Source organism: Dryobates pubescens, chromosome 23 (assembly GCF_014839835.1).
Source record: "Dryobates pubescens isolate bDryPub1 chromosome 23, bDryPub1.pri, whole genome shotgun sequence".
Lineage (NCBI taxonomy): Eukaryota > Metazoa > Chordata > Aves > Piciformes > Picidae > Dryobates > Dryobates pubescens.
Window position 1 is genome coordinate 3,511,406 of NC_071634.1, and position 12,105 is coordinate 3,523,510.

Sequence of the window (12,105 nt, forward strand, 5' to 3'; positions counted from 1 at the left end):
GCCAGGCTGGATGTGGCTGTGAGCAACCTGCTGGAGTGTGAGGTGTCCCTGCCCATGGCAGGGGTGTTTGAGCTGGATTATCCTTGAGGTCCCTTCCAACCCTGACAATTCTCTGATCTGGGGGTGCTGTCAGCCCCTGGCTCAGCTGGTGCCATGCTGGTGAATGTAGATGTCTGAGGGATGTTCTCCTTCTCTGCTGCAGCATCTTCCACCCACTGAGCATCAGGCCATCTCTTTCTGGGCTAGACTCTTTCACCTTGGGGCCCTGTGGGGATGCAGCTGGGGCTCTCATCCTTCCAGCAGAGCTTTGCAAGCTCATCCTCAGGAGGCTGAGGGAATCTTGCCTAAAAATGGGGCTGTTGTAGAAGAGCAGCTACAAAATGGAAAGGAGAGGACTTAGTTGCCATCCTTTCAAGGAGGAGACAGAGACCCCATAACTGAGCATTGACTTCAGCAAAGGCAGCTGTGGACATTCCAAAGGGCTCTTGGGGACATTTTAGACCTCAGGTTAGTGCTGAAGACCATGAGAGGATTGGACTCTGGGGAGTAAGAAGCACCCTGGTGTGCTCAGCACATGGGAGCAGGGAAGTGTAGGGCTTGCAAAAGCCTGAAAACCAATGGGGAGCCCCAAATGCCACGGGAGTTCAGGCACCTCACACTGGAATGGACCTGTCAAGCACAGGACTGCTGCTGGTGGGCATCTTGTCAGCATGAAGCAGATGCCACAAGAAGGCTGAAATGCTCGGGAAAGGCAGACAGAGAGCAAGCACAATGGACAGGACCATCCTGTCCTTTGGCAGGTTCAAAGGAAGCACAATGAACTCAAAACTCTTTGAGCAGATCCTGCCTTCCACAGGCTTCTGTCCTCTGACCATCAGCCTCTTCCCCTGCAAATGTCCCCAGCGTTCCTTCATGTGTGGAGGACCTGACCTACCTTGCCCAGAGCAGCCCCTGCTGCTGCTGTTGGCAGCTCCTCAGTGGAGGTCGAGGTGGCAGAACAGCCTCCATTGCCATGGGTGGTAAGCTGCAGAATGAAGCCTCTCATGGACTTGGTTGCAAAGATCTTTCCACTCCTCCCCAGCACTTCATTCCTGAAGAGCTTCTCTGCAGCCACAATGCAGTTCCTATCACTGCCCCACCAGATGAAGAGATGGGTGCTGACAGCCATCCACAGCTTCTGGAGGAAGGAGTGGGCTGCAGATTGAGTGGGTTTGCCACAGATGTCCTCCCAGCAATGATGGAGTTCCATGATGGAAGCCTGGGATTCACTGGACAAACCCCTTTGAATGTCCAATCCCCTTTGAACACCTCCAGGGATGGTGACTCCACCACCTCCCTGGGCAGCACATGCTAATGGCCAACAGCTCTCTCAGTGAAGAACTTTCTCCTCACTTCCTGCCTAAACTTTCCCTGGCACCTTGAGATGGTGTCCTCTTGTTCTGGTGCTGGTTGCCTGGGAGAAGAGACCAACCCCCTCCTGGCTACAACCTCCCTTCAGGGAGTTGTAGAGAGCAAGGTCTCCCCTGAGCCTCCTCTTCTGCAGGCTAAGCAACCCCAGCTCCCTCAGCCTCTCCTCACAGGGCTGTGCTCCAGACCTCTCCCCAGCCTTGTTGCCCTTCTCTGGACACCTTCAAGTGTCTCAATGGCCTTCTTAAATTGAGGGGCCCAGAACTGGACACAGGACTCAAGGTAAGTTCAACCTGCTCCACTCAAGCTGTTGCCCCCTCTTCACCCACTGCCCCTCCTCCCTGCCCAGCTCGCCAGAGGCATGGAAGGTTCCTGAGGCTCCCAGCATTGCCCAGGGTTGTGCAGCCCCCCAGTGACTCTCTGTGCTCCTGGCCCTTGCAGGCCCACATGCAAATGGTGAGAAAGTGACAGCAAACAGGGATCCCACAGGCAACCTGCAGAGCAGAGCAGCAGTCATCAACAGTGACATTTGGGAAACAAGGACTAATGCTGACCCAGGCTGGCTATGCTGGTTAGAAAAAAACAAGAGATTAATGGAATTTTTGCTTTCCTTTGCTAAAACAACAAAAAATAATATAACAAACAAACAAAACCCCGAAGTGCCCTTGGGGCCAAGAAGGCAAAGGGCATCCCGGGGTGGATTAGAAGAGATGTGGTTAGTAGGTCAAGAGAGGTTCTCCTGCCCCTCTACTCTGCCCTGCTGAGGACACATCTGGAATATTTTGTCCAGTCCTGGGCCCCTCAGTTTCAAGAAGGACCTCAGGGAACTGCTTGAGAGAGTCCAGCACAGAGCCACAAAGATGCTGAAGGCAGTGGAACATCTCCCTGTGAGGAAAGGTTGAGGGAGCTGGGGGCTCTTGAGCTTGGAGCAGAGGAGCCTGAGGGGTGACCTCATTGCTGTTGATAAAGATGTGCAGGGCAGTGTCAGGAGGACAGAGCCAGGCTCTCTGCTCAGGGATGTCCAATGACAGGACAAGGGGCACTGGGTGCAAGCTGGAGCAGAGGAGGTTCCATGGGGACATAAGGAAAATCTTTTTCACTATGAGGGTGCTGGAGCCCTGGAACAGGCTGCCCAGAGAGGTTGTGGAGTCTCCCTGTCTGGAGACATTCAAAACCCACCTGGCTGTGTTCCTCTGTGACTTGCTCTAGGTGATCCTACTCTGGCAGGGGGGGTTGGCTGGATGATCTTTCAAGGTCCCTTCCAAGCCCTAACATTGTGTGGTTCTGTAAAAGGAATCACTGTCTGCAGCATCTGTGGTGCAGGAGGTACCTGGGCATTAAAAGAAAAGAGGCATAGAGAGGATTCCAAGGTTAAATGAGTTTATTGAGTTAGTGGTTACAATGGTATGTCAGATACCTGTAATCCAAGCTACACCTACATATTTGCCTCTAAATTCTCACACTGTCAGTTTCCATGTCTCTAAACATTCCACCACCAGGTCTTCTAATGACTACTATTATAATCATCATCATCATCATCATCATCATCGTCATGATATAAAAGGCAATGTCACTCACCATATTGTGCTTCATACTCCACCATAAGGACTTCAATTGGCAAAAGTAAACCTCTGGCCATATTAATGGGATTAATTGAAATGTGAGCAATCAGAACACTACTAGAAGATAAAGAACAAAATATGGTATAAAAGAAGCACTCTTTTTTTTGTGGTGGTTTTGTCGTGGTTGTGGTTAAGATGGATTTAGTTTTGCATCTGTTTGAAAAATCCACATACTTATCATGAAGATGACTGAAAAGTTCTATCATTGAAGTATTGGGCCACACATTGAAGCATATTGGCTAGTACATTTTTGCACTGGAACAGAAGCAATACAAGCTGTAAGGTCTACCGTTACAATTCCATGGTTTGTTCACTTAATATCACCTGCCAACCGAAGGTTTCTCGCATGCAGAAAGACGGCGTGGGGTTTTAGGCTTGACTTTAGGGGTTAGCCCACCAGGTTCCCCCCTGGGCTGCAGGTTCTTTGGCCAATTCAAGGCTAGAGTTTGGCTTTAAAAAGGAAGCTTGGGACCAGTCCGTTTCGGAGCCGGAGAGAGCGGCCTCAAGGTGGGCACTGCAGGAAGGCAGCGCCTCGGGTTGCATGCACACGGACACAGCTTCCCCCGCCCCACGCCAGACGCATACAGGTCGGCAGGTATGCATACAAAAAAAGAATACAAAACCCTCCTGGCAGAGCTTGGTGGTTTAGAATGAATCCATAGCTTTAAATTCACTTAAGGCCTGTACAGGTGAAATATGTTTCTTCTGGGACCCTCTTCTCACTCTCGTCTGATATTCTTCTGGCTTTTCTCTCTTGACCAGAGGTTTCTTCTCGGGGGCCTTCATCTTCCAAGATACCACTGGTGAGTTCACTGCAGCAGTACCATACACCTTCTGGTATTTAGTGGAAGCCACATATGATGCTTTCACTGTAAGGACCACAGCATTCATCAGGTTTTTAGCTGCCTGGATGAGAGAAGTGGCACTGTCCAGCTACAAACAGAAAAGAAAAGGACATGCAGCAAGGTTACTCCACGACTGGATCACTGCAGCATTTCCTGAGTGAAGCCTGGGTAGTCTCAGACCTCATCAAAGGTTAAGTGAATCCTCTCCCTCAGGATTAATCAAGTAGCTTTGTATCAACCAAGCCCCAGTACCAGCATGCACCAAACTGTAAAGGTAAGGCTGGGGTACCTCCTGGCAAGTACCTCAACAACTCAAAAGCAAACTTGTGTTGGTTGTTCTTTTCGTTGTTGATTCTTCTCCTGCTGATGAAGAAGTTCCCCCTTTTTTCACCAAAACCAATAATTCTTTGAGTTCCCACTTAAAGCTTTAAAAAATAATGTTGATGTGTCAGAAAGCACAAAACAGGTCAACAGGGATTTCTTTTCTCCCCCAAGTGTTCAGGTTTGTTCTAATCATTCCCATTAAGCCCAGGCTAACCACACCACACACCCCCAAATGGTGTGTACAGGAACAGTGTGAGGCCAGTGCTGAGCTGCTTGGAGAATCCCACCTGAAAAGATGAAAGAAGGTTTTGAAACCCCTAAAGAGATAAAAAAGATGACACAGTTGACTGCAGGGGTTTGTAGCTACTCTCATATTGGAGCTAATTTAATTTCACAAGGAACCTCACCTCGTGGTCAGCAGACTTTTCATGCACAGAGCCATGGTGTTTCTCCCATGCATGAGTCTGACTTAGCTTACTGGGTCCTCTGCATATGAGAGGCCTTCAGTAACTTGTTGAACATCAAAACACTTGGGGCTTCCACTCAGCAAGCTTCTGTCATGCTGACATACATCTCCCTGGCCACATTTGCCAAAGGATTTAAGCAGCTCATGAGGACTTCCAAAGCAGCATCTCCACGTTCCAAAATGCAGGTCCAACTCCAACTGGACACCCTCAGTGGGGAGGTGCTAAAAACATGATCTTAAGTACTATAGCAACCCAGGCTGCTCTTTAGGATGTTCAATCATCCCTTTCCCACAACACTGGAGAAGTGGGATACACTCTTTGTGACCAAGCCTCTCAGTTCTACCATGGAAGCTGCTTCAATTTTTAACAACTATTTAAACAAAAATTCCCTCCCCACACTTCGCAAGGACAATTTTGGCTGTGAGATTATTTTATGTCTTCAATTCCACCCCAGTTGTGCCATAAGTTGTTGTATTTAATTAGCATAAAAGGTCTGCCTCCCTCCAAACACTGCTCTGTGTTTTGCAGATTCACAGCTTGCACTGAGTTGGAAAGAATCCTCAAAGGTCATCTTCTCCAATCCCCCTGCAGTCAGCAAGGACACCTCAAACTGGATCAGGTTGCCCAGGGACTCACCAAATCTGATCTTGAATGTCTCCTGAGCAGCCTGTTCCAGTATTTTACCACTCTCCTAGTAAAGAACTTCCTCCTGATGTCCAACCTAAATCTGCCCTGTTCCAGTTCCAAACCACTGCCCCTGGTCCTATCCCTACAGGCCCTACTGAACAGTCCCTCCCAAGCCTTCCTGTAGGGCTCCTTCAGATATTGAAATACTGCTTTAAGGCCTCCCTGGAGCCTTCTCTTCTCCAGGCTGAACAGCCCAAATTCTTTCAGTCTTCATAGGAGAGGTGCTTCAGCTCTGATCATCTTCCTGCCCCTCCTGTGGACCTGCTGCAGCAGCTCCTTGTCTCTCTTGTGTGGCAGCTCCACAGGTGGACACAGTACTCTAGGGAAGTTCTCAGCAGACCAGAGCAGAGGGGCAGGATCCCCTCTCTCCATCTCTGGCCACTCTGCTATGGATGCAGCCCAGGCTGCCATTGGCCTTCTGTTCTGCCAGTGCCCATTGCTGGCTCCTGCCCAGCTTCTCATCCACCAGCACCCCCAAGTCCTTCTCTGCAGGGCTTCTCTCAATCCCTTGATCCCCCAGCCTGTGTTGATATCAAGGGTTACCTTGACCCAAGTACAGGACCTTGCACTTTGCCTTATTGAACCTCATTGAAATGAACTCAAAGCAAGGTAACCAGGATAAACACTCACAAGGCAAGAACAAAACTCCTACTTCACCTCCAGTATTTTGAATCATTAAGAGATGAAGAGTTCAGGAATAACCTTTTTCTGAAGTGTCAGTGACTGATGTGAACAAGAACAAATAGTACAGAAAGCCTCTGTCTGGAACCACATTGATCTATGGACTTACCTATTGTTTTTATCTCCTCAGCTGTAAAGCTAATACTGATTATGAAATACACAGAACCATAGAATCAACCAGGTTGGAAAAGACCTCAGGGATCATCAAGTCCAACTTGGGACCTAATACCTAACACCTCCTCACAACTGAATCATGGCTCCAAGTGCCACATCCAAGCCTTTTTTGAACACCTCCAGGGATGGGGACTCCACCACCTCCCTGGGCAGCACATTCCAATGGCCAATTACTCTTTCTGGGAAGAACTTTCTCCCCACCGCAAGCCTAAACTTCCCCTGCTGCAGCTTGAGGCTGTGTCCTCTTGTTCTGGTGCTGGTTGCCTGGGAGAAGAGACCAACCCCAACCTGGCCACAACCTCCTGTCAGGTAGTTGTAGAGAGCAATAAAGTCTCCTCTGAGCCCCCTCTTCTCTCAGGCATTTTTAATGATTTTCATGTCCGTGGTGCCATTCCCCATGAGGGTGGTGAGACACTGGCACGGGTTGCTCAGGGAGGTGGTGGAAGCCTCGTCCCTGGAGGTTATTAAGGCCAGACTGGATGTGGCTCTGGGCAACCTGCTGTAGTGTGAGGTGTCCCTGCCCATGGGAGGGATGATCCTTGAGGTCCCTTCCAACCCTGACAATTCTCTGATTCCCTGAAATGCAGAATTAATTGCCTGCCTCCAGGAAACAGAATCACAGAATCACCAAGGCTGGAAGAGACCTCAAAGATCATTAAGTCCAACCTGTCACCCAACACCTCATGACTGAACCATGGCACCAAGTGCCACATCCAATCCCCTCTTGAACACCTCCAGGGATGGGGACTCCACCACCTCCCTGGGCAGCACATCCCAATGGCTAACAACTCTCTGGGAAGAACTTTCTCCTCACCTCCAGCCTAAACTTCCCCTGGCACAGCTGGAGACTGTGTCCTCTTGTTCTGGTGCTGCTTGACTAGAAGAAGAGACCAACCCCCTCCTGGCTACAACCTCCCTTCAGGTAGTTGTAGACAGCAATGAGGTCTCCCCTGAGCCTCCTCTTCTCCAGGCTAAACAACCCCAGCTCCCTCAGCCTCTCCTCGTAGGGCTTGTGCTCAAGGCCTCTCATACATACACATATATATAAATATATATCTATTTTTTTCCCTCAGGACTGATTTGTACTTTTTCCCTGTTAGTCAAAGAACCTAAGTGAAAAGCTGGGAGATTGCCTTCTAGGGCAGCACCACGGCTGCTCAGTCGGGAGCAATGCAACATAATTCAGCGCAGCGCTGTGCTGTAAGCAGGCAGCTGCATGATTTATAAGGCAATCTCTATGTTTGTTGGCAAATAAAAGATCAGAGTCTATTAAAGGCAGATATTCTAATTGACTGCAGAGATCTACAATCAGGCATTCTTCATTGTTAAATGATCCTTTTGGAAATGCTGCCGGACTGACGGTGAATACAAAGCGACGCCGTCGGACGGGCTCTGCTTCACGGGCGGCGGGGAGGAAGTGGCTGCTGGATCCAGCCTGCTTTGCACATTCCTGAGTGAATTCCACCTGCTGGTTGCAATAACCTCACTTCCCCCCACCCTATTGCTCTCTACAACTACCTTAAGGGAGGTTGTAGACAGGCAGAGGTTGGTCTCTTCTCCCAGGCAGCCAGCACCAGAAAAAGAGGACACAGTCTCAAGCTGCGCCAGGGGAGGTTTAGGCTGGAGGTTAGGAGGAAGTTTTACACACAGAGAGTGATTGCCCATTGGAATGTGCTGCCCAGGGAGGTGGTGGAGTCACCATCACTGGAGGTGTTCAGGGGGAGACTTGATAGGTTGCTTGGTTGCATGGTTGAGTTGATTAGGTGGTGTTGGATGATAGGTTGGACACCATGATCTTGAAGGTCTCTTCCAACCTGGTCTACTCTATTCTAGTCTAGTCTAGTCTCGTCTAGTTTATCCTATCCTATCCTATCCTATCCTATCCTATCCTATCCTATCCTATCCTATCCTATCCTATCCTATCCTATCCTATTTCTTCATGGAAAGAGTTCTGGTAGCTGTTTCACATGGGGCATGCATTAATGAGCAGAATGATTAGAATCACAGAATTGTCAGGCTTGGAAGGGAGCTCAAGGATCAGCCAGTTCCAACTCCTCTGCCATGGGCAGGGACACCTCACACTACAGCAGGTTGCTCACAGCCACCTCCAGCCTGGCTGCAAACACCTCCAGGCATGAGGTTTCCACCACCTCCCTGGGCAACCTGTGCCAGGCTCTCACCACCCTCATGGGGAATGGCACCACAGACATGAAAATCATTAAAAATGCCTGGAGGAGAGTGGGCTCAGGGGAGACCTTCTTGCTCTTTACAGCTACCTGAAAGGAGGTTGTAGCCCTGTGGGAGTTGGTCTCTTCTCCCAGGCAACCAGCAGCTGAACAAGAGGACAAGAGGACGCAGTCTCAAGATGTGCCAGGGGAAGTTTAGTCAGGAGTTGAGGAGAAAGTTCTTCCATGAAAGAGAGATTGGCCATTGGAATGTGCTGCCCAGGGAGGTGGTGGAGTCACCATCCCTGGAGGTGTTCAAGAGGGGACTGGATGTGGCCCTTGGTGCCATGGTTTAGCTGTCAGGAGATGTTAGGTACTAGGTAATAGGTTGGACTTGAAGATCTCTGAGGTCTTTTCCAACCTGGTTGATTCTATGATTCTATGTATTTCATAATCAGTAATAGCTTACAGCTGAGGAGATCAAAACCAATAGGTAAGTCCATAGATTAATGTGGTTCCAGACACAGGTTTTCTGTAATATTTGGTCTTCCAGGGGTAGGGCCTCTGCTTTCTCCCAGAGCAACCTGTGCCAGTGTCTCACCACCCTCACGGGGAAGAGCTTCTTCCTAACATCCAAGCTGAATCTCCCCATTCCTAGTTTTGTTCCATTCCCCCCAGTCCTATCATTTACTGACACCCTCAAAAGTCCCTCCCCAGCTTTCTTGCAGCCCCCTTCAGATACTGGAAGGCCACAATTAGGTCTCCTCAGAGCCTTCTCTTCTCCAGATGGAATAACTCCAACTCTCTCAGGCTGTCTCCATAGGAGGAGTGCTCATTTTTTCAATGAGGCAAGAATTAGATGCTTAAAGGCATACAAAGGATGCAACCTGCAATCTTCAAACACATTAATTTTATGAAGCATATTGATAAGGGTGTGCAGAAACCTGCACTACTAATCACATGAGGTATTTTGATGCCATTTTATCTCTAGCTTCAATCTGCTGTTCTAGTAGATAAGAGCTCCCTATTTTCACCACTATTAATCACATTTTAATGTGCAGACACTTGGTCTTTGCCCTTAAAACCCATTCAAACTGTAAAATGCTTTCAGGCCTTGGAATCAGGAAAGAGACATAAAACCCCCATAATAGTATTAGGCCTTGAGTGTCCTCCAGAATCTGTTGGTAGCCATCCCATGTACCCAGTTTGGCTACCTAAGCACTTCCAGTGATTTTTCTCTCTGCTTCCAGCTCCTTGCTCGTGTTATGGCTCAGTAAAGAAGAAATTAAAGTGAATGAACACCATCTCAATTAACATTTAGATCTTTCCACACCACCATTGTTACTCCGGGTTTAAGCTGTGCTTTATAACCAGCAGAGCTGCGGTGGCATAAAACTGGAATGAGGGGGCAATGAATCAAGCCTTAATTCCTTACAGAATCTGGGCACAGAAACACATGCACTAGTCCAAAGAGAGAGTGTTAATAATAAGTGGGGGGATGGTTGGGGGGAGAGGAAAAAAAAGGGGAAAAAATAAAAGGAGGAAAATTAACATTTCCAAAAGAAAAGTTGCACTAGGAAATTGTTGTACAGTGCAGAAGGCAAACATGACTGCCCAGGAATAGTTAGGGAACAGCTAGCAGAGCCTCTGACCTACTGCCCAAAATCAGTGTTCTGCTTCTTAGAGCACTCTACATCTCTTCATCTCTTCTCTGATCTCTCTTGCCCAGGTGGCCAAGAAGGCCAATGGCATCCTGGCCTGCATCAGGAACAGTGTGGCCAGCAGGAGCAGGGAAGTCATTGTGCCCTGTGCTCAGCACTGGTTAGGCCACACCTTGAGTCCTGTGTCCAGTTCTGGGCCGCTCAATTTAAGAAGGCCATTGAGACACTTGAAGGTGTCCAGAGAAGGGCAACAAGGCTGGGGAGAGGTCTGGAGCACAGCCCTGTGAGGAGAGGCTGAGGGAGCTGGGGTTGCTTAGCCTGGAGAGGAGGAGGCTCAGGGGAGACCTTACTGCTCTCTACAACTCCCTGAAGGGAGGTTGTAGCCAGGAGGGGGTTGGTCTCTTCTCCCAGGCAACCAGCAACTGAACAAGAGGACACAGTCTCAAGCTGTGCCAGGGGAGGTTTAGGCTCAAGGCAAGGAGAACATTCTTCCCAGAAAGAGTAATTGGGCATTGGAATGTGCTGCCCAGGGAGGTGGTGGAGTCCCCATCCCTGGAGGTGTTCACATAAGGATTGGATGTGACACTTGTGGTTTAGTTGTCAGGTGGTGTTAGGTATTAGGTTATAGGTTGGACTTGATGTTCTCTGAGGTCTTCTCCAACCTGGCTGATCCTATGATTCTATGTTTACCCCTGTTGAGGGGAAACAAAACCCAAAAAAGACCTTAAACGTTATTAACATTATTGGTGCATAAAACCCCAAGACAGAGAGTCATAAAATTGTATTGGTTTATAAAGACCTTCCAGGTCATTGAGTCTGACTGTTATCTACTGCTGCCAAGGCTGGGGCTAAAACATGTCCCTCAGTACGACATCCCTTCCTCTTTGAAACACCTCCAGGGATGGGAATTCAGCCACCTCCCTGGGCAGCATGTGCCCGGGTTTGAGAACCCTTTCAGTCAAGAAGTTTCTTCTAACAGCCAACCTAAACCTCCCCTGGTGCAATTTGAGGCCATTTCCTCTCCTCCTGTCACTTGTTACTAGGGGGAAGAGACCAACTCCCACCTGGCTCCATCCTCCTTTCAGGGAGTTGCAGAGAGCCAGAACCTCTCCCCTCAGCCTTCTTTTCTCTACAATTAACACCCCCAGTTCCCCTCACCAGTCCTGTTCTCCAGACCCTTCACCAGCTTTGTTGCCCTTCTCTGGACACTGTCCAGCACCTGCCATGGGCAGGGACACCTCTCAGCCAGACCAGACTCAGCTGCTCAAGGCCTCACCCAACCCAAAAAACTTCAAACCCCAACTTTTGTCAGATTGCTGAACAAAACCTTTCTGAAAGCAGGAATGATTCTTAGGTTCATAGAATGGTTTGGGTTGGAAAGGACCTTCAAGATCATGTAGGTTACTGATGCAGCTGGGAGAACCTGCCACAAATTGAACTCTTCAAATCTCTCTCTAACTCCCAGTGAGGGCTGTGCAAGCCATCCATATGCCCAGAGCTGACCTTTGGCTTGCTCACTATCTGAGTCCTGGTAAGGTGCAAGGAATCTTTTCAGGCACTGATGAGAGGAAAATGACAACAAACCCTGTCTGAGAGGACAGGGCTGCAACGCTGCTGGTCAGACAGCAGTTGGACAGGATGATCTTGAAGGTCTCTTCCAACCTGGTTTATTCTATATGAGTAAATATGAGTTCCACCCCCCTTGCCATGGGCTGGGACACTTTCCACTAGACCAAGCCTCATCCTGTCTGCCTTTCAACACCCTCATGGAGGCAGCATCCACAACCTCCCTGGGCAACCTGCTCCGGAGTCTCTATGCAGTACCTGAGTAAAACAACCAGCAAGTACAACAGGAAAAGAGCTGAAGAAGCAGGAGAGAATGAATGAAACTTCCTCCTTAACAGTAAAGCAAATGGAAAGAGATATTCTCCCTGGATCATCACCTGCCTGTAATGGGGGGAAGAATTACACCACAGATTTTAGGAAGGTGACAATTTAATTTCAAGAAATAGCTTCGTATTCACCATCAGAAATATACAAAGTAAGGGAAAATAGAGAGGGGGAAAAAAATA

The 12,105-nt window shown here is 48.9% G+C and overlaps 1 protein-coding gene across 2 annotated transcripts in view; it reads right to left on the reverse strand.

Moving 5' to 3' along the window:
• Positions 1-3,564: 3,564 nt before the first annotated feature.
• CTNNA2 (catenin alpha 2) overlaps positions 3,565-12,105 on the reverse strand; it is a 698,580-nt gene continuing 690,039 nt past the window's right edge. For both annotated transcript variants that reach the window (XM_054172387.1, XM_054172388.1), the window contains one exon: positions 3,565-3,962. In XM_054172387.1, coding sequence (XP_054028362.1) covers positions 3,675-3,962 — 288 coding nt within the window. In that variant the 3' untranslated portion in view covers positions 3,565-3,674. The remainder of the gene's footprint in view (positions 3,963-12,105) is intronic.